We start from the raw sequence: 21,195 nt of genomic DNA, 5'->3' as shown, positions 1-21,195 counted from the left end.
GAATTTGGTGCTAAATTGTGATACCAGATCATCGCTCCCTTCGAGAGGGTCTCCCCGAACTTTTTCAACAACACAAATTCGATCTCATCGTCCTCCAAATCGTTACCTTTGATGGCACATGTGTAAGAGGTGACATGTTCGTTAGGATCGGTCGTACCGTTATATTTGGGAATTTCGGGCCTACAGAATTTTTTGGGGATTGGTTTCGGTGCCGCACTCGAGGGAAAAGACTTTTGTATGAATTTTTTCGAATCAAGCCCTTTTATCATTGGTGGATCCCCCCGGGATTTGATCGACCCTGGCATTGTATGTTTCCACTCTCTTGTCGTTGGCTTCGACTCGTTTTGTGAGGTCCTCGAGCAATTTAGTAATTTCGGGAGTAGTCCCCGATTCTTGCTCGTTTGATTTCACTATGGTTGGCTCTGTTCTGGGGTGATTTCTTGAAGTGGATTGGAATCCGGCCTGCTTTGTGCGCGAGTTTGGCTCTGTAACTGAGCTATCGCTACTTGTTGGTCTTGCAGCATCTCGAAGATCATACGTAAGCTGGCCTCGATTTCCCCTGCATTTTGGGTGTCTCGGGCTACGGATCGAGTACCGCCCTGAATGCTTCTTTCCGGTTCGGAACGCTGATTCGCCTCCAAAGCTATTTGTGAATTGACATCCAATAGTATTTCGGCTCGAATTTCGGGTACTTCGATTTGAGCCTCAGTGCCATCGTTAATTGGCCTTCCCGCCCCGGGTGCCAAGTTGTTGGTTTCATCTTGAAGCCCGGCTTCGTGGTCGATAGGTAAAGCCATTTCTGATTTGAAGTTGCAAGCTGGCGTGTACTTTAGATTTGTATCAAACGATCACTGTTACCCTTAGCCCCACGGTGGGCGCCAAACTGTTTACCGGAAAAATCGGATAATGTTAGATTTTGTGTATGGTTCTAAGGATATGCGATACAATTCGATATAAATCATGTAGAGAAATAGAGATACGTATATTCTTGACTATGAGAATGCAAATAGTGGGCAATAAGAATGAATGAGATAAAGTAAAGCAAACACAAAGGGATATCTTTCAATCTGAGAAGTGATTTTTTTGTCTCTGCCCTTTAGCTTACAAGGATTCCCCTTTTTATAGAAGGGGGTCATTACAAAAAAATAATAAAATAAAGCATATAGTGGAAGGCCCATGATGACTTGTCTCTTCCTTGATTCCCGCCAAAATTCTCTCTCTTGGTGCTGTCGCAACGGCTCTTGTCTGTGAGCTCGACACTGGCTCGAACTCGTTACTGGGTCGGGCCCTTCGGTCTTGGCTCGAGTTCGACCTTCGAGATGGGCGTCACACATTTACGACCTCGAAGCAGTGCCTTGCGGATCGATTCGGTCACGGACTCGATAGGGTTATCGAGCCAACTCCTCGAGCGACCTTCGGGCTCGAGGCTCGTTAGTACCGACTTCGGAGCTCACTCCCCAAATCTCATTCCGACTTTTTAACACTCAGACTCGATCGAACGTAAGAAGGCCGAAATCTATTTCGACCGTATACAATATGAAATACGGCCAACGTACCAAGAATGATATTACCCGATGCCACACCCCTTTGTAACAGTAGAATAAGACTAGGTTAAGTCTGCAAAGATTACTGTGGTTTTACATTGTTGCTTGAGAGATCTCAACAGTAGAAGGTAAAGCAGCGCATCAAAGGCGGAGGGTGTCGTGTTATTGGAAAAGGTTTAGCATATAGTAGGCATTTTTCTTGACAATATCAACCAAGGAAGAAAAATCGAGGTCAGCTATATTTCAAGCAAATAAACTACTGTACTAAAAAGGAATTTAGGCGGCCTATAGATTCTTTTCTTGTTGTCCTAACAGCTATTCTGCTTTGTTTAATCTGGTGGCTTCCCTCTATATCATATACTAATGGCAATGATTCTCAATAATTTGATTCTTCGTGTCAAAGACAAACATACATTACCTAAAATACAATAGAAAGGTTAAAAAAACATGTCGATTCAACCTGCACCAGAAATTGACAAAAATAATAGTATACTTAAATGCCTGTATCCACCTAATGCAGTCAGAAAAGATCTCTATTATGCTAATCTCTAGACGAACTTATCTTCTGCCAAAGTCAACAATACACAACTTGTTCTGACGAGTCTTCTTTCTCTGATAAACAGAACTCGCACCACGCTACTAACAAAGATCAGATATAAAGAGAAACTAACACTTTTTATGGTTTCATCCACAATCATAGAGCAAAAAGGCACAGATATACGCATTCTTTATACTATCACCAAGACAAGACTTGGACAAATGGATGGTAACGGTTAAGCTACAATTACACTGATAGTATTATAAAATTAAAAAGCACAGTGAAAAGGACAGACGACATCGCCACGAGAAATGCTGAGGAGGGTGAGAGCAGAAGCAAGTTGGAGACACCTATCACGGGTCTCTCTCCAAGTAAACTTGACATTTCCATGAACAATTGAGAGCCTGTCGCTATACACCGTTGCCCGATCTCTCCAAGAAGCTTATTGGACTCAATGGCACCTAGTTTTGCTGAGCATTTCACACTGCCCTCCATTTTGCATATGTCGGATTTGCTTTTGCTTCACTCAAGAAAATTAGGCTGGGAGAGGGGTGGGTGAGGGGCGGAGTGATATTCTTTGTTTAATTGTTATGGTTTGGGAAAAGAAGTAGTACTACTTAATTATGGAACAAGTTGTGTTAATGGGACAAATATATGTTTCGCCACCGTCGCCGGCCACACAAAAATCCTGCCATAATTTTTCTTTAATCTTCTGTCATCTTCGATTATATACTGCTCCCAAATTAAGATTTAGAGCTTTTGTAAACAAATTTACAGGAAAAATAAGATTAAAATGCTAATAAAAACAGACCAAATCACTATCCGGCAATTTAAATCTACCGAAATTAAAAAAGATTCATCAAATGTTTTCAAAAAACTGTCTTTCATTGAAGGAAGATAATAAGATTTTGTTCTTATGGAATAAAAGATAAAAAGCCACTAAAGTGTGTTTTCTTGTGAGTTACATATTTACTTCATCTACAAGCCATAACCATGGCTGCTACTTCTAGTGTAGGTTAGTTACGAAACAGAAAAAATCATACCACCACTCCTCTGCAACGCAGCCCACGCTGCTATCATTTATTATGGAGGTGAACTATGAAGTAGAACAAAAAAAAAAGGGGGAAAAGGGAGGGGGGAGAAGATGAGAGTGGTTCTCTGAAATAGAATAAGAAAGGGAGTAGAAAGAAGATGACGGGTGAAGAAAAGGGTGGGGATGGGTAGGGTGGCGGGGGGACGAGGAACGAAAAGGTCTGAGAAATGAATCATCTATCTACGAAGAAAGATACAGTTAGACAGAGGTAAGCAAAAAAAAATAGAAGCTTTTATGTAGACACAATCTGTCAATGACGAGGCAGCAAAGATCTTTGAAGTGGTTAAAAGGAAGAAGTACTTGGCAGAAAGACCCGTAAATGAAGAAATATTGAAGGAGAAGTACAAGGGAATTTGGAATGAGTTAATAGAGAATTGTCAGTGGGGTCCATTGTTCAATCCAGCAGGTGACGCCAACGTCACAATGGTTTAGGAACTTTATGCCAATTGGGTAGATTGGAAGAGCGGGATATCTCAGGTAAGAGGGGTTGACATTTACATAACTCCGACGGACTTCAATGAATTCTTAGAACTCCCCAATTCCGATAATGACTTCAGTTGGAAAAAGCAGTGTGACTACGCTAGAATAAGAGAAGTTTTATGTGATAGCAACAAGCAGGCTAAGTGAAAGCGAAAGGGTTGGAGTCGACACCATGTGTTTCCCTACAGGTATTTGAACCAGAAGGCTAGAGTTTATCTAAACTTTATCTGTAACAGGGTCTTTCTATGCAAGCATATCTGTTCCGTGCGGTGCACACGTGTGCTGTTGACCTATGCCCTTATAACAAGCGTCACGGTCAATGTGGGTGTCCTTATATACTTAGAGATGCAGCGGGCATTGAGGTAGTCAATGTGTCGTTTGTTTTATCCAAACACCCTCACTAAATACATGAAGGATAAATTTAAAGTGTCCAACCAAAGAGGCGATGTGAAGCAGTCAACTGAGACTAAATTGAACAACTACTCTACGGTTAGGGCCCCCGAAAAATCTATGAAGTCAAGTACTGACCAAGAATTCGATGTGATTATTGATAACTTCAAACAACTATGGTCTGTTATTGCCTCTAAAGTTAAGATTCCAGAGGAAACTGATAGAGATTTCATGAAGTCTATACCATTCAGTGGTGAGTCAAAGTTTGCACTAAACATTGATGAGGGTAGTGATGTTCATCCATCTGAGGACGAGGTCACACCACCTATGTTAGCAAAAGAGGATGATGAAAGCGATGATGAGTCCGACGATGAGGAGACACCTCATGCTCGTACTTTTATTCTTGCCTTCCCAGCCCCAAACTTTGTTGCTGGACATTCTTAGAGTGGTCCAACCACTATTATTGATGATAGTGAGGGTGATGCAGATGTGGAAGACGCTGGTGACTCTAATGCTAGCGACTCTGACTATGATACTTAGAGGGAGTATTTATTTACCCATGTTCTTTATTTTGCTGCACTACAAATAAGATATTCTCCCACCCCACACTTAAGACTCTATAATGTCCCAGTGCAGCAAAATAAAGAACATGGGTGAAGAAATACTCCCTCTAAGTATCATAGTCGGAGTCGCCAGCATCAGAGTCACCAGCATCCTCCACAACTGTATTATCCTCAGCATCATCAACAACGGTGGTTGGACCACTCTGAGAAGGTCCAGCAACAGAGTCTGGGGATAGCAAAGCAAGAGTAGAAGTACGAGCATGAAGTGCCTCCTTCTTGTCAGACTCATCATCGCTTTCTTCATCCTCTTCTGCTGACATAGGTGGTATGACCCCGTCCTCAGATGTAAGAACATCACTACCCTTATCAATGTTTAGTGCGAATTTTGATTCAGCACTGAATGGTATAGACTTCATGAAATCTCTATCAGTTTCCTCTGGCTTCTTAACTTTAAAGGCAATAACAGACCACTGTTGCTTGAAGTTATCAATTATCACATCGAAATTTTGGTCAGCACTCAACTTCATAGATTTTTCGGGACCCCTGACCGTAGAGTAGTTGTCCAATTTAGTTTCAGCTGGCTCCTTCATATCGCCTCCTTGGTTGGACACTTTAAATTTATCATTCATGTATTTGGTGAGGTTGTTTGCATAAAACAAATGACACCTTGACTACCCCAATGTCCGTTGGGGAAGAAGCTTGCCGATGACTGGTGGGAGGGGCTTTCGTTTTTTAACCAATTTTTTTTTGTTTTGTTTTTGTTTGGAATGTTTTTCTCATTAACTTAAGCCAGAAGACATGTGGCTTTTTTTTATTCATTAATTTCTGCCACGTCAACGTGTGTGTAATACACGCACTATATAATTTTTACTGACCAGTCATTGGTATGTGCTTGGACTAGCTAATAGGTACAAGTCTTATTTGAAATAGCTAAGTGAAAATAGTGGACAGGTATAAGAAGACGTATATGTATTCCGCCTAAATATTTCTAATGTTTGACACAAATAAGAAATATTTGTGCCATTATTGATTTCTTGATTTCGGTAACATTAATTTTAGGACAGAAAATTCAAGCAAGAATATTAAAGTACGCTTGGGTAAGATTTTACTAGAGTCCATAACTCAAATGGTCACTCAACTATCCGCAATTATCTACTGAAATCATCTTTCTTTCGTTTGTAACAACAAAGTCACTTAACTATGCATATAGCACTCAGAAGGTCACTCAACTAGATTTTTCAAACTTTTGATTGCCAAATACCTATTTTACTTTCTAAATTATCAACTTTTATCTTCTTTTTATTTTTTTTACTTTTTAATATTATGATTTTTTTTCTTCAAGGATAATACTTCTTCAAAAACTAGGGTTGATTCTCATGTCATCTGCATCAACCAGCTTATAGGCTCCACTTTAATAAGCTTTTTGCACGACATATGGCCCATCCTATTTTGAAGTGAACTTCCCTATATGTTTATGAGAAGTAATAATGGGTCTTCGTATGGCAAGGAATTGATCTCCTACTTGAAAGGATCTTGGGCGAACTCTTTTATTGAAGGCGCAAGACAATCGAGTCTAATAACATTCAAGACTCTGTTGAGCTTCCAACCTCTTCTCATCAAGAACCTCCAACTCTGCAAATCGAAGTCGAGCATTTTCTTCATCAGTGATACCTTCTTGAATAGCTAATCCTAATGAAGGTATTTGACACTCGAGTGGCAAAACGGCTTCGACTCCATAGACGAGTGAATAAGGGGTCGCTTGTGTTGGTGTGCGGTGAGTTATCCTATATGCCCATAGATCTTCTTCCATACGGTCATGCCAATCACGTTTGGATTTGGGGACGACTTTCTTTAACAAGTTGCATAGAGTCTTGTTGAATGCCTCAACTAGATTATTGGCGGCATCATTGTACATATAAGAGTTACGTTGCTTGAAGCTAAAGAGATCATAAATCTTGTTCATCAACCTATTGTCAAATGGCTTGCCATTATCTGTTATTATGTAATGAGGAATGCCAAAGCGATAAATTATGTTTACTCGAATGAAAATTACAATATTTTCTTTCTTTACTTTCTTAAGAGCAACAACTTCAACCCATTTTGAGAAGTAGTAAGTAGCAGCCAAGATATATAAGTGTTCACTAGAGGATTTTGGCAATGGTCCAACAACATCTAGTCCCCAAGCGTCAAATGGCCATGATACAACAGTCGGGCGTAACACTTCGGGAGGCTGATGAATAAAATTTGTGTGGAACTCGCAAGCCTTTAATCTTCAAGCATAGTCCAAGCAATCTTTTATCATCGTTGGCCAATAATATCCCATCCTTTTTACATGGAAGTGGAGCTTTGGTCCAGATTGATGTGATCTACATACCCCAGAATGTGCTTCTTGCAAAGCTTGGAGTGCTTCATCTTCCCCTAAGCATTGCAAGAGTACCCCCTCAAATGATCTTCTATATAGAATATTTTTGTAGTAAAGGAAGCGACATGCACGACGGCAGATTTTAGTCCTTCTCCTCGAATTTTCTGGGAGTATCCCGTAGATCAAGTAATCGATAATGGGTTGTTGCCATTCTTCCTTCTCAGCTTCAGAAATGGCCACAAGATGCTCGAGTTTTTCTTCATTTACACCCTCATTTGGCAGCGGTACTATCCATTTTTGGCAGATAGTAACTTGCGCTTGATCGGGGCAGGGTTAACGATGAAGCTAGGGCAGCTAAAGCATCAACCTTCTTGTTTTCTTTCCTATGCACATGTTGAATAGTCGCGTCACTGACCCACCCAATTAAGTTTTTAGCATAATCATGATATGGGCGTAGTTCAGGTTTCTTGACCTCGTAACTACCTAAAAGCTGGTTGATCACTAACTGAGAGTCACCAAAGACTTGCAATTGCAACCGTTTCATGCCATTTCAAGCCCAAGTATTAATTCTTGATACTCGGCAACATTGTTGGAACAGAGTTGTGTCAACTTAAAGGAGTAGGGCAGAACCTCTCCTTGAGGAATGACAAATACTATGCCAGCACCGGCTCCTCTGCGATATGCAACATCATCAAAGTACATCTTCCATGAAGGTTGTACTTCAACGACCATTGCGTCTTCGTCAGGTAATTCATCAGTTAGTTCCCAATTATCAGGTATCAGATGATCTGCTAAGAAGTCTGCCAATGTTTGTCCTTTTACATCCTTTTGGGGGACGTACACAATCTCGAATTATTGAAATTGGAGGTACCACTTCGCTAGTCGATCACTAAGAACATGTTTTGACATCACGAACTTGATGGGATTTGCTTTAGAAACAAGACGAACAACATGAGCTTGAAAGTAGTGCTTCAACTTTTGAATTGAGAAGACTAGCGCCAAACATAACTTTTCAATTGGCGAATAATTCAGCTCATCAGGTGTCATCATCCTGCTCAAGTAGTAAAGAGAGTTTTTTTTCCCCTCACTATTTTCTTGGGCCAACAGTGCTCCAACAGACCTTTCTTGCGCCGCAATGTATAGTATCAATTGCTTTCCAGGTATAGGGGCGGCTAAAACTGGAGGCTTCATCAAATAGGATTTAATGCTCTCAAAGGCATTGCTACATGCTTGGTCCCATTTGAAAGGGACACCTTTCCTCATAAGGCGACTGAATGGTTGGCATCTCCCAGATAGATTCGAGTTGAATCTCCTAAGATAAACTACCTTTCCTTACAGACTTTTCAATTCATGAATATTCCGAGGCTCGGGCATTTTTGAAATTGCATCAACTTTGGCTTGATCAATTTCTATCCCTCTATGCTGGACAAATAAAATCGGGGAACTTTTCGGAAGTAACTCCAAAGGCACATTTCAATGGATTCATCCAAAGCTTGTACCTCCGGAGCAACTCAAATACCATTCTCAAGTCTTTCAAGTGGTCGCTCCTCTTTCTCGATTTTACACCAAGTCGTCAACATAACATTCAACATCTTTGTTGAGAAGGTCATCAAAATATTTTGTATATCCCTTTGGTAAGTAGCACCAGCATTTTTCAAGCCAAAAGGCATTACCTTGTAGCAATAAATACCCTTTGGGGCACGGAATGCAGTAAGCTCTTCATCTTTTGGTGCCATGCGAATTTGGTTATAGCCTGATAAACCATCCATGAATGAAATTTCCTCGTACCCAGTGGTAGTGTCGATCATAAGCTGTTGAATAGGAAGCGAGAATTCATCCTTAAGGCATGCATTATTGAGATCCCTAAGTCAACACACACTCGAATTTGGCCATTCTTCTTTCTCACGGGAACACTACTTGTAACCCATGTTGGGTATTTAACTTCACGAATAAAGCCAGCTTCAATGAGTTTGTTAACTTTACTTTCGATTAAGGGAACCAAGTCTAACCTAAAACGCCTTTGGGCTTGCTTAACAGGACGAGCGCCACTCTTAACTGCAAGGTGATGGACTCCTACTTTAGGGTCCAAGCTAGGCATCTCTTCGTAACTCCAAGAAAAGACATCTTTGAACTCCTTGAATAATTCGATATAAGTGATTTCTTCATCGATTGCTAGTAAAGCACTTAGGTAAATGGGCCTTGGTTCTTCAACTGTGCCAAGGTTAACTTCTTTTAAGGCATCAACCATTGTATTCACCCCTTCTTCAAATTTGGGGGGAGCATCTTTCGCATCCTCATATTCTTGAGGATCTCCGTCATTGAAATATATGTGGTAACACTAAGAAATATCCTCCAGTTTCTCGTCAGTCTTCGCTGGATATGAAACATATTGCTCGCCTTCTACAGTGACGTGATATAAAGTGCCCACGCTCTCTTCATCTTCATCACGTTTCTTGGTGTAGACCATAGTATATAGATTTACCTTTAGTACCTTATCACACGAAACCACGAGTTTCGTCTGTCTCCTTATTCTAGAAGGAACCAGACTTTGGAAATCCTTATAGATCTTTTGAATTTTGGGCGAAGCGGGTGTTCTTGTATTTCGATAATTTCTTTGGAACCTGTTACCCTTCTTTAATGGACCAAATCTCTCAAATACGGAAGTCCTCACAGTTGGTTTTCCAAGTCGATCAAAGACAAAAGGTCTGTTAGAAGCGGTAAAATCATCTTCTATAGTGATATAATTATTTCTTACCCTTTTTATAAAGATGCGAACTAGTGATGGTAGCTTGTAACCCAAACCTTTACGTGGTTGCCTTGTAGCAGCTTCTGACGGGAGCTTCCCTAATTTTGATGGCTCATTGGGATTATATCCAGCTTTTGCAAATAGCCTATAAGCATTAGGATCAAAGCCTTCATCCGTTGTTTTGTAGGGAGTGCCACATTCTGCGAATGATTTTGGGCCACAAAACCTATAAGTAGCGCTGAGGGAAACTTTACTGCCTCAATTCGTTTGATCGGAAGAGTTAACTCCCTTAGCATATTGGTTTGGAGTTTGGCTGATTCTCCCTCATCTTTCTTATTTGTAGGGACATAGCGGAGCGCATGAGTTACTTTCTTGTCGTGAGACACAATGCTCGCTTTATGAGATTGATTTGAGTTAGGGTGTACCTCCTTAGCAACAGCTTTGGCTTTGTCGGCAACCACCTCAACTCTCTTAGACGTGGACTCGTCATTCTTGCCATTCATGACATCATCAGCTTTTAGCTCCTTCATAATGCGGTTCTTATTTGTTTTTTATAGTCCCTTCAATGAACTCCTTTAGTTGATTAATTGGAATCATCCCTTCCAAAGAGATTGGAATTTCCTTATTGGATGCAACTTGACGTGGGGGTGATCAATCTCTTGAACTTCTGGGAGCTTGCCAGATGCATGGGTGGATTCTTCTTCCATCAAGATTCCCACCATGTCTGTTAGCTTATCAATTCTAGCATCTTGATTTTGCATGCACTTGGTCAAGCCAGTGATTGCTTCCGTCAAGTTTGCCAACTGCTCATCCACATATGAAGTGTTTGTCACCATGGCTTGCATGATTATTGTAGACGATGGAGAGTAGCATCGGTTGTCACACATATTGATCCTCGATTGACTCACGCTATGCGGTGTAAGCGGGGAGGATCCATCGCTTGAAATATCACCATCTTCCTTCACATCAGAGTTCTTGGATCCGGAGAGGTCAAGCAGAGCAAGAGTTTTCTTAATCTTTTCAGCAACATCGCTTCCTCCTTCAAGTGCGTTCATGGAGGATCTTGCTCCTTTTGAGGATGAAGATCCGAAAACATAGGTTGATGCGGACGGCTCTTGTAGTGCTTGTTGTCCTAAAGAGCTTGCTTTGCTCCTTGTAACTGGTCGAAAGCTTCCAATGGTCATCGAGGATGCTTTCCACATCAGCATAGAACCTAGAATTAGCAGCCTTGGTGGAAGTTGATTTTCTTTGAAGCCATTTCGATGTTCTTGAACTTTGGTGATTGAAAAGTTGAGATGAGAGGTAGAGATAGTCCCACTGGGCATGCCAGAATTTGTAGACAATAAATTCGCATTGGAAAAATTAAATCAAGACCGAAAAATGTTACAATAATCGTAGTGTTTGATTTCAAATAGTTTGAGTATTACAATCTCTATGAATCCTCTTATTCTACTTTTCCAATATACTTTCAAGGGCCTTTGATCTTGATCTTGAATTTGAATTTGTTTCCACGAACGATAATCTTGAATTTAACTAGCACGAACTTTGATTTGAACTCGCACTCCTTGAATCTTGATTTATTCTTCGTTCTTGAGCTTGAACTTGAACTTGATTGCTTGAAGCTTGAAACTTATGTAGGAATTTGCAGCGTTTGATCCACGAGCTCTTTCTTGCTTTTTGTTATAACTTCTGATATCTTTTATGAGTTATGAAGACCAGTATTTATAGTTGTGGGAGGGAAGAATTGTGATAAAAACAAACTCTTTCCGATCAATAAGATTGCAGAGTGACAATGCCATATTTGATTGGCCAGAACATGCCAGTTGCACATGTGGCGCAGTTTTATTAGCCTTTTAATTTGGCTTGGCATGCCTTGTCATTTTGGCATGCGGCACGATCCTATTGGCTCTTTAGTTTGACTTGCGTGCCACGTCATTTGACATGTGGCACCAAACTAGGCCTCTAATAAGATGACATCTTGAGCTTAATGAAGTGGGCTCATCACTTGTAGCCCAATTAAATGGGCTAGCCCAATCAATATATTATTGGACATAAATAATTAATTCAATTATATTAGCCCGTAATTTATTTGGACTAGTATATGTAAAATATAATCCAAATTATTTTTTTAATTTGAATCAAATAAATTCTACATGTCTACACTTATTTTTCTTAAACTTTGTGTACAGTCAAACTAAAACACATAAATTAAAATAGAGAAGTAATGAACTTTTCTGACAAAAGGAGTTTAAGCCCCCTTGGCACAAAGTAAATCTGCCACAGTTCGAACTAGTGGCGTAGCTAGAAATCCCGCCAAGGATGTTCAAACTTTAAACAAGTCAATAATTTTTTTCGTCGATGAATGGTATACCAACATTTTTAAAATCAAACTAAGCAACATTTAGTTAAACAATAAAAATACTATTAACCGAACTATCATTTTATAAATTAAAATTAACATAAAAAATGCAACAATAAAAATTTTACTAATAAATATAAGCATAAAATTAAAGGAAAGAGAGAGTAGAGAGGCTTTGTAGTTTGGGAACTTTACATGACTGTCACAGTTTAAAAGAAATATAACATATTCTTAGCATGAAATCCAATATTACAGTTGTGGCAGAAAAATATTTATATCTGTAGCACATAGTTCTATTAAAATAGAAATATTAATTATTAATCCTTAAACATAAGCAATTTGAATGAAAAGTCAATAATTCTTTGTACAAAAATCATGCCTTTTTTTTTTCTTTATCTATTAATTTTTCTTCTTTTTCTTCATCTTCTTAATTTTGTTTTCTGCCGAAACCAATATATTTTCTAAATTTGTTCCATTCGTTTTCTTTTTAATTATCTTTCTTAAGTTTTTCCCTTCCTTCTTTCTTCCTTTCTTAACATAAATATCTTACTTCGATAATAATATATGTTAATATATACAAAACGTATATATAAAAAATATACATTGAATTAACACATATAAAATATACAAAAAATATACATAAAAAATACATCTTCAATTAAGATGACACTTAGACATGTGAAATATACATAGAAAATATATCTTAAATTTAATTTAGATGGCATATAAATATACAAAAAAAATATATATAAAAAATACATCCTGAATTAAAATGACACTTGACATATAAAATATATTTGAATTATACATTAAAAATACATCTTAAAATAAGATGGCACTTCACAAATAAATATACAATAATTTTATATATATATATATATATATATATATATATATATATATATATATATATATATACACACACATTTTGAATTAAAGTAATACTTGATATACAAAGTATAAAAAACATATAAATCAATACATCTTAAATTTAGGTGCCATTCATATGCATCAGATTTTCAAAAATGGAGTGAAGAAGATGAATGTTGGAAAGGGAGAATGGAGATGGACAAAAAAAGTACTTCCTGTGATTAGTGAGTCAGTTAACTTATTAAATATTGAGCTTATTTTTATAATATGCTAATAAAGAAAAAAAATATTCTTTATGGAATAAATAATAAATGATGTTATTTTTTTTAAAATAATAGTTAAAAAAGGATCAAGCATGTAAAAAAGCCTTATAGTTTATACTAGGGGTGGGCATCGGTCGGTTCGGTTCGGGTTTTCAAAAGTTCGATTCGGTTTAATCAGTTTTCGGTTTTTCATTTGGTGCACCAATAACCGAACCAATATTAGTACGATTTTATTGGTTTTCCTTAATTCGGTTCGGTCGATATTCGGTTTGGTTCGGTCAGTTTGAGAGATTTTTGATTGAGCTTTTTCTACCAAAAAAAGGCCTTTAAATTTAGTTTTTTACAATTAGCTTTTTCTAAAAATTAATTGGACATTTTCTCCAGTTAATTAGTTAAATACTAATACACCACAAACTCAGAAAGATGAAAAAAGAATGAGACCATATGTTCAACTTTCCTATGAAGCTCCTTGGAGCAACTTCAGTACATTTATAACTATAGATATTATTTCAAATAAAATTATTTTCATTTCTCCCAAATAAAAATTGGAAACTAAATACGTATCATAAAATATGAATAGCAAGGAATACTACAGTAGAAAACAAAAGGCACAACTTAGTCTTTATAGCTGCTATCTTTTGCTTTTTACTTAAATAGGAACCCTCTAAACTGGAACTAATCTTGAATGAGAAAATAAAAAAGGGATTTGGTAAACTGAAATCATAGTCTAAACTATATATATATATATATATTAACAAAAGGGCTTGGTTTTGAAAAATGAGTTTTTGGACTTCAGCCTTTAGAGTGTGGGTAAGCAAATTGGGCTAGAGATTAATAGGTGAAGAAGAGCTCACCAAAACCTATACACTAATATTTCAGTTTTTCGGTTTAACCGAAAATTGGTCACCAAAATCGAACCGATCACCGAACTTTTTAAACTACAAGGCTTGATAGTACAAAAAAGTTTGTACAAGTATTATATACAGAAAATCTTTCCGGTTCGGTCGGTATTATGCCCACCCCTAGTTTATACTCTGTAGAGAGCTTTTGTTGATGAAACTTTTTTTAGAGCTTGACTTTTAAATTATAAAATTTATTTAAAAAATAACTTTTAATTAAAAAACTACTTTTAAGATTAGTTATTTATCTTTGTATAAATTTTAAATTCTAAGAGTTATTTTATTTTAAAAAAATTAGATTGAAAAAAAGTGAAGTAAACCATACACGCGGTGGTCTCTGTTTAATTTTAGCAAACAAAATGAGCATATAACTTTGAACACGTGAATAACATATCATTATGAATATCATGGACTGTTGGACTACCTCACTCAACTATATTAAATGTGTTCAAAATATAATATATAGCCATATAAAATAATATTTGACTTATATATATTGTATAATTTTTGGGCGAAGGGTGATCGCTTAACAACACTTGACATAGTGTGACTACGCCACTGGTTCAAACCTTAATAACAAAAAATAACTCATGTTTGACACGACATTGATAGCAAGATTGAATTAAATTATTAAAAGGTACAAATATATTTTTATTTGATATTTATACTAACTCTATAAATTTATAATACATGTCTTGACATATACTACTAAATTGTAGTTAATTAAAATTGACTATAATAAATTAAGACAGGTTGGTGAAAGTGAATCAAATTGAATCATGATTATACAAATTATTTTGAATTTTGAGAGATTTAATTTGTGAAAGCGGACCTTTAATTTCCTTAGATCCGTAATAATTTGTCATTGGATCTCTATATCCTTTTTCTTTTTCTTTTGGAAGGTAAGATTTTACCATTCTATAAAATAAAATAAAAGTACTCCATAGAAACCATAAAACATAGAGCAAATCCGATATATGCAAATGGAGGGCACTGTTAAATGCTCAGCAAACTGCGTGCCGTTGAGTCCCATAAGCTTCTTGGAAAGATCAGCTATTGTGTATAGGGATAGGCTCTCTATTGTTCATGGAAATGTAAAGTTTACTTGGAGAGAGACTCGTCATAGGTGTCTCCGACTTGCTTCTGCTCTCAACCTCCTCGGCATTTCTCGTCGCGATGTCGTATGTCCTTCTCCAATCTCCCCTCCACTTCATTTCTTTCTTATTTGGCTTTTAAAATCAATTACTACTAGAAATGTCGAATTGACATGTTTCTTAAATTTTTGTTTAGGTAATGTAAGTTTGTCTTTGACACTAAACAAATCAAATTACTGGAAATCATTGTCTTCAGTATATGAGAGCATGGGCAACAGCTATTAGGTCAAGAAAAAAAAAGAATCTTTCGACCTAATTTCCTCTTTACTAATTGCTCGAAACCATACCTAATTCCCTTAATTAAATTTGCCTATTATTTAGTAATTCTTTTCCGATGTAAGACTGTATATGCCACTTGTTTTGAGGGGAAAAAAATTAAAAGAAGAAAAGAGATACTCCTTCAAGTCTACACTCAATCTGATATTTGCTGGACTATTGAGGAAGTTAGGATTGGAAGTGATGTGGCAGGTGGTGAAGGAGAGGGAGATCACAAGATGTTATTTATTGGCTTAATAAAACTTCCTTTTTCTCACGTTGAAGTTTCTCAATAATGACCCTTTCCAAGAACTAAAAATGAAACGTTCTTGAGTACTTTTACATGTTATGTGCTTTTCCCTTTTCTTCTCCCTCTTAGGTGTTGAGATGAGTTTTAATTTTAATTTGAATACAGATTCTACTACAAGTTCATCCTCTCTATGGGACCAACAAAAAGATCCTCTCTTTTTGTTCCTGAATTATTCACCAAATAAGTTATAGGGTACAACTAATTGGTCTTTAACCCATTTTCTGCTTTATAAACAATAAAATGATACCCCCCCCCCCCCCCCCCCAATGTTGCGTTGGTTTACCTTCTGCTGTTGAAATCTTTCAAACAACAATGTACCTCAGTAATCTTTGCAGTCTGTAACAAGTCTTATTCTACTGTTACATAAATCCTCGTTTATCTTGATGTAACTACATCAAAGGGATGTGCCATGGGTATGGTTACTTGAGCAAATTCTTCAAAATACACAAAAAATAATAAAAATAGTATATACAGATGCTGGATACTTACAGATATCCAACCCAGTAATTTTTACACGAAATATGGATATATAGTAAAAAATCACTATAATTTATATGAATATTCATAATTTCAAAAGTAAAATAAGTTCAACGTTAAGAACCTTAAATGATGAACTAATCAAGTTTAAATCCTGGATCCTCCTCAGCAGACATCCACTTTGAGTGCGTGTCTACACTTTCCATTTTTATTAGTGATCCAGTCAGTTAGTAACTTTTGTACTCAAAAAGACTACATAAGTTTATTTAAAAGGCTTGTTCAAAAAAATAAAAGACATGGCGTGATGACTTTCATAAGTGACGAGTCTATCTAACACGTGTCGTTGAAAGTATAACATATCTAGGTAGCAGTTAAGCATTTGCTGCCTCTAGAACTTAGTTAATCCTGTTTGTGTTTTGTCATCTGTAGGATCTTTAAACATTGGTCACCCTTTCTTATATTGTTGCCAAGAAGGAAATGAGTTCTCGTTCAGATACCATCTTTTGTATTGGTACTGCTCTTAATTTTTCTAAATTTTCTTTGCAGGTTGCTGCCTTGGCTCCGAATGTTCCTGCAATGTATGAGCTACACTTTGGAGTACCAATGGCGGGGGCAGTTCTTTGTGCACTTAATACGCGTCATGATTCAGCAATGGTCTCTGTGTTACTTAAACATTCAGAGGCCAAAATAATATTTGTAGATTACCAGTTGCTGGATGTTGCTAAGGGTGCATTAAATATTCTGTCAAAGGCAAGTGCCAAGTTGCCACATCTAATCTTGATCTCTGATACTGAGAGTCAGTTATCCAGTAATAACAATAATAGGAGCTTGGCTCCCAAAAATCTGGAGTATGAGTCCTTTTTAGCTACTGGAGAACCTAATTTTGAGATAGTATGGCCAAATGATGAATGGGATGCTATTGCTCTCAATTATACCTCGGGGACAACATCGAGTCCAAAAGGGGTCATCTATAGTCACAGAGGGGCATATCTTAATTCTCTGGCTGCAGTTCTTCTTGCTGAAATGGCTTCAATGCCTGTCTATTTGTGGACTCTTCCCATGTTTCATTGCAATGGATGGTGTCTTACTTGGGCTTTGGCAGCACAGGGTGGCACAAACATTTGCCTTAGAAATGTCACTGCAGAAGGGATTTTCGACAGCATAGTTCAGCACCAAGTGAATCACATGGCTGGCGCACCTACGGTTTTGAACATGATAATAAATGCACCACAAAGTGTTCAAAGACCACTTCCAAGGACAATAAACGTGATGACAGGCGGTGCACCACCTCCTCCTCAAGTGCTACTCAAGATGAAGGAGCTCAATTTCAATGTTATTCACGGATATGGTCTAACGGAAACCTATGGTCCAGCAACTGTTTGCGCTTGGAAACCTGAATGGAACTTTCTATCACCTGATGAGCAGGCTAAGATCCAGGCTCGTCAAGGAGTGAACCATCTTGGAATGGAGGAAGTAGACGTGAAGGATCCCGAATCAATGAAGAGTGTACCCTCAGATGCAAAAACAATGGGTGAGGTGATGATTCGAGGAAACACTGTAATGAACGGTTACTTAAAGGATGTCAAAGCCACAGAAGATGCTTTTAGAGGGGGCTGGTTTCGAAGTGGGGACTTAGCAGTGAAGCACCCTGATGGTTACATAGAATTAAAGGATCGTTCAAAGGACATCATAATCTCTGGTGGAGAAAACATTAGTACAATCGAAGTGGAGTCTGTAATATTTAGCCATCCAGATGTTCTTGAAGCTGCTGTAGTGGGAAGACCAGATGATCACTGGGGTGAGACACCTTGCGCATTTGTTAAACTGAAGGATGGATGCAATGCCAGTGCTAATGAGATTATCAAGCATTGTCGTGATCGTCTACCACATTACATGGCTCCTAAGACAGTAATTTTCGAGGATTTGCCAAAAACTTCAACAGGAAAGACTCAAAAATTTGTCCTGAGACAGAGAGCCAAAGCTATGGGAAGTGTTTCGAAAGCTAGCAAACTATAATATACTTTGGTGTTGAAATGGGGCTTGCTTAGTGAAACACACTTTCATTATTGTACTGAAATACTTATTCCCTTGTTTCTTGTGTTAATTTTTCTGAAGTAAGAAATGTGACAGGATTCCAAAAAAGCTGGTTAAACAAAAAACAGGATGCCCTCAAGTCAAAAGTTAAATTACCAAAATACCCTTTTAAATAATTTAAATACTTTACATATGAAAAATTTACACAAAAATGCTAAATTTACTTGAAAAGATTCATATTAGTATCTAATGTTCAAACTGATTTCTAACTAACAGGTGCCTATTGTTTAAATAATTAGTTTATAGTATATCCTAATAAGCTAATTAATTAAACAGTGTCAATTAGTGTCTATTTGATAAAAGCCACCTGTTTGGAACAATAGCCACCCTTTCAAGAACCAAACTTTAGAACAAACCGCTTCAGAAGCAAAATTATATTATTTCTTGATGCCATGAATTTTCAGTATGGTGTATATAGTTTATATAAGTATTATTTTGTAATATATATAAGTATTATTTAATAATAGTATATTAACTTTAAAGTACATATTGTATACGGGTAAAACCGGGGTAGTGTTGCTCCCCGATTTTCCGGTGAGGCAAACGAAGCAAGGATATGACTGTAGGGAATCGGATTCGAAGCCAGGAGCCTCTCGCATCAAGGCCCGAGCAAAACACCTGCCCTCGGAGTCATCGAGACCACGCCCCCTGGGTCCGTTGCGAGTTTCGAGACCTCGGAGAGCATTACCGAACGACCACGCACGATTAACAAAAGGCCGAGATATTCGTGTCCGACCAGATGTCACAGCGTGAATCTTGGCCCGTATCAGCGGTAGATCAATAATTAGCAAAGAGGAAGATTTTTACCTTTCTTAGAATTGTACTTAGGGTAAAACTCCCCTACTATATAAAAGGGGAAGCTGGTTATTCATTAGACACATTGTAACACGCATATCAAGACAATATACATTTTTTTCCTCTGCTTCTAAATATTATTTCTGCTTCTAAAGATTATTCTAAGTTCTTAAATCTGTTAGTAGCCCATGGTTCCGAATCGAAGGCAAGCTAATTGTTTGGTTCACAACCGAGCCCGAACTCGGTCCTACAACTGGTTTGACCATTTATTCTATCTTTAATTTGCTCAGCTAACGTTATTAATCACTTGTATTAAATTAGTCCACATATTTTAAAATCGCATATAAATTCATTTGTTATCCATTTTTAAGGGTAAACACATCTAAAACAAAGAGGATGCAACTTATGTGTCTTTTCCTTCCTAAGGTTGTGTTTTTTACCAACTATTCTTGAATTCCAAAGTCAACCGATTGGCTCATCCATTTAAGTAGACAGCCTTGGTATGTTCAATCTTCTTATACGTTTTATTAATTGATCCCGTTAGTGCCTTTTTTCGTTCTTTCAATCAAGTCCAAGTTAGATATTTCTGTTTGTTAAAAGACGTGACAATATGAGTTTGTTAGGAATCTTCAGGAGCAAATGCTTCCATATATTACTAGATGATATCTTTTGGAGCATGTTGAATTGGAAACCGAAATTTTCTCTCCCATTTCTTTCTTCTTTCTCTCCTTTTCCTTTTCTCCCTTCTTGGTTAAAAGAATCTAGAAGACAACATGAAGATAATGGAATATAATGGTCGAATGAGAAGATGGACTCATCCCAATCTCAGTTTACTCATCTGTATCTTCTTCGGAAAACGGGTAACTCTATCCACATTATAACATAGACTGCCTATATTGTTAAAACACATTGGCCGGGGGGTGGGGGGAGGGAATTGGGTGTTATTACTCCACTTACGGAACAACTTCACCAAGTAATGCAAGGGGAAGTCTTACGGAAAATCAAGAAGTATTCTTCCGTGCTAAATCAAAAGCAAAAAATAATTGAAATCAGGATTCCAACACACCAAGTTTTGATGTTCATGGGAGATTAGGAAAAATCCATAGTGAAGTTTATGAGATGTTCAATTCTGATTTCTTTTTTCTACAAATAATGTTTAGCAAAAGAAGATAAAGTCAAACCAAATACTTGACCAAAATAATCAAGTCACCACACGATGATTCACATTGATCATTCAGTATAGAAATATGAACTTTATTCTTTCATATATACTTATTTTTTTAAATATTTTCTAATAATACTAATATTATTTTATAAAATCTTGTATTACAGAACCTACACATGTGGCGAGAAACTAGTTAGTCATTGTATGATTCTCATCAATGATCACTTTCATAAAAAATTGAAAAGCTTGAATTGGCTGAAACAAATTCTCCCCTTGAAAAGTTGTTTATATTCCCTGCTCCCTGCTTCACTGAAGGAGCAGTTTTTTTCCCCAAACCATAGGATTCCCAAACCTAAAATTGTTTTTCTCTTTTTCCTGTTTTTTGCATGAAAGTACTGAAGCCCCGAGTAGTCTCATGTGGAGGCTCAGCAGCACTCTCACATGGAGTCAGCCGCGTTATATTTCTCTTTTAAATTTCTGTTTCTTCGGGATGTATCGGGTCAAGCAGACAAAAATATTGAATGTATATAGTTGTTGCTTGCCTGAAAAAAAAGGTTAGATGCCTCATCTTTTAATTGAATAGGCTATAGATAGAAACAAAAAACAGTTCTCCTAATTCCTCACTACTCTCGCTACAGTGGAGACTCCTTCCCCTGGTCCATGTTGAATTTGACAAGATTAATGTGAACTAGTGTGAACATTTGAAGCTTTCTTTTAGGAAGAAATTAGTAGATGCATTTTTCATGCATTTACATTGCATGTTCACACTTAATATGATGTCATGCATGACATTATTACGGCCATTTCCCTTCTATAAATAGCAAGGGTTTTGTTCATT

At 37.3% G+C, this 21,195-nt stretch overlaps 2 protein-coding genes across 2 annotated transcripts; one reads left to right on the top strand and one right to left on the bottom strand.

Annotated features, from left to right (window-relative positions):
* Positions 1–6,181: 6,181 nt before the first annotated feature.
* On the bottom strand, positions 6,182–9,218 carry LOC138897597 (uncharacterized). The gene is made up of 5 exons (XM_070183587.1): positions 8,877–9,218; positions 8,490–8,781; positions 7,601–7,770; positions 6,983–7,026; positions 6,182–6,878 (listed from the first exon to the last, which is right to left on the bottom strand). The coding sequence occupies exons 1-5, from the start codon at positions 9,216–9,218 to the stop codon at positions 6,182–6,184; spliced, it is 1,545 nt and encodes a 514-aa protein (XP_070039688.1).
* Positions 9,219–15,029: 5,811 nt separating this feature from the next.
* Positions 15,030–18,407, top strand: LOC104099952 (butanoate--CoA ligase AAE1-like). The gene is made up of 2 exons (XM_009607089.4): positions 15,030–15,288; positions 16,850–18,407. Exons 1-2 carry the CDS (start codon positions 15,085–15,087, stop codon positions 18,317–18,319), a joined length of 1,674 nt encoding a protein of 557 aa, XP_009605384.2. The 5' UTR covers positions 15,030–15,084; the 3' UTR covers positions 18,320–18,407.
* Positions 18,408–21,195: the final 2,788 nt, after the last annotated feature.

This window comes from Nicotiana tomentosiformis, chromosome 8 (genome assembly GCF_000390325.3).
Source record: "Nicotiana tomentosiformis chromosome 8, ASM39032v3, whole genome shotgun sequence".
NCBI classification, from domain to species: domain Eukaryota; kingdom Viridiplantae; phylum Streptophyta; class Magnoliopsida; order Solanales; family Solanaceae; genus Nicotiana; species Nicotiana tomentosiformis.
The sequence above is the reverse complement of the archived record's forward strand: the minus strand, read 5'-3'. Positions and strand labels throughout refer to the sequence as shown.

Bases quoted from the DNA above. Each gene is read 5' to 3' on its own strand.
- LOC104099952 (XM_009607089.4), top strand. From the start codon at position 15,085: ATGCAAATGGAGGGCACTGTTAAATGCTCAGCAAACTGCGTGCCGTTG. The intron at 15,289-16,849 runs GTATGTCCTTCT...TTTTCTTTGCAG, and splicing joins GCATTTCTCGTCGCGATGTC to GTTGCTGCCTTGGCTCCGAA.
- LOC138897597 (XM_070183587.1), bottom strand. From the start codon at position 9,218: ATGGTTGATGCCTTAAAAGAAGTTAACCTTGGCACAGTTGAAGAACCA. The intron at 8,782-8,876 runs GTGAGAAAGAAG...CCTATTCAACAG, and splicing joins GGGTTACAAGTAGTGTTCCC to CTTATGATCGACACTACCAC. The intron at 7,027-7,600 runs GTTCTGCCCTAC...TGCAATGCTTAG, and splicing joins TTGTCATTCCTCAAGGAGAG to GGGAAGATGAAGCACTCCAA.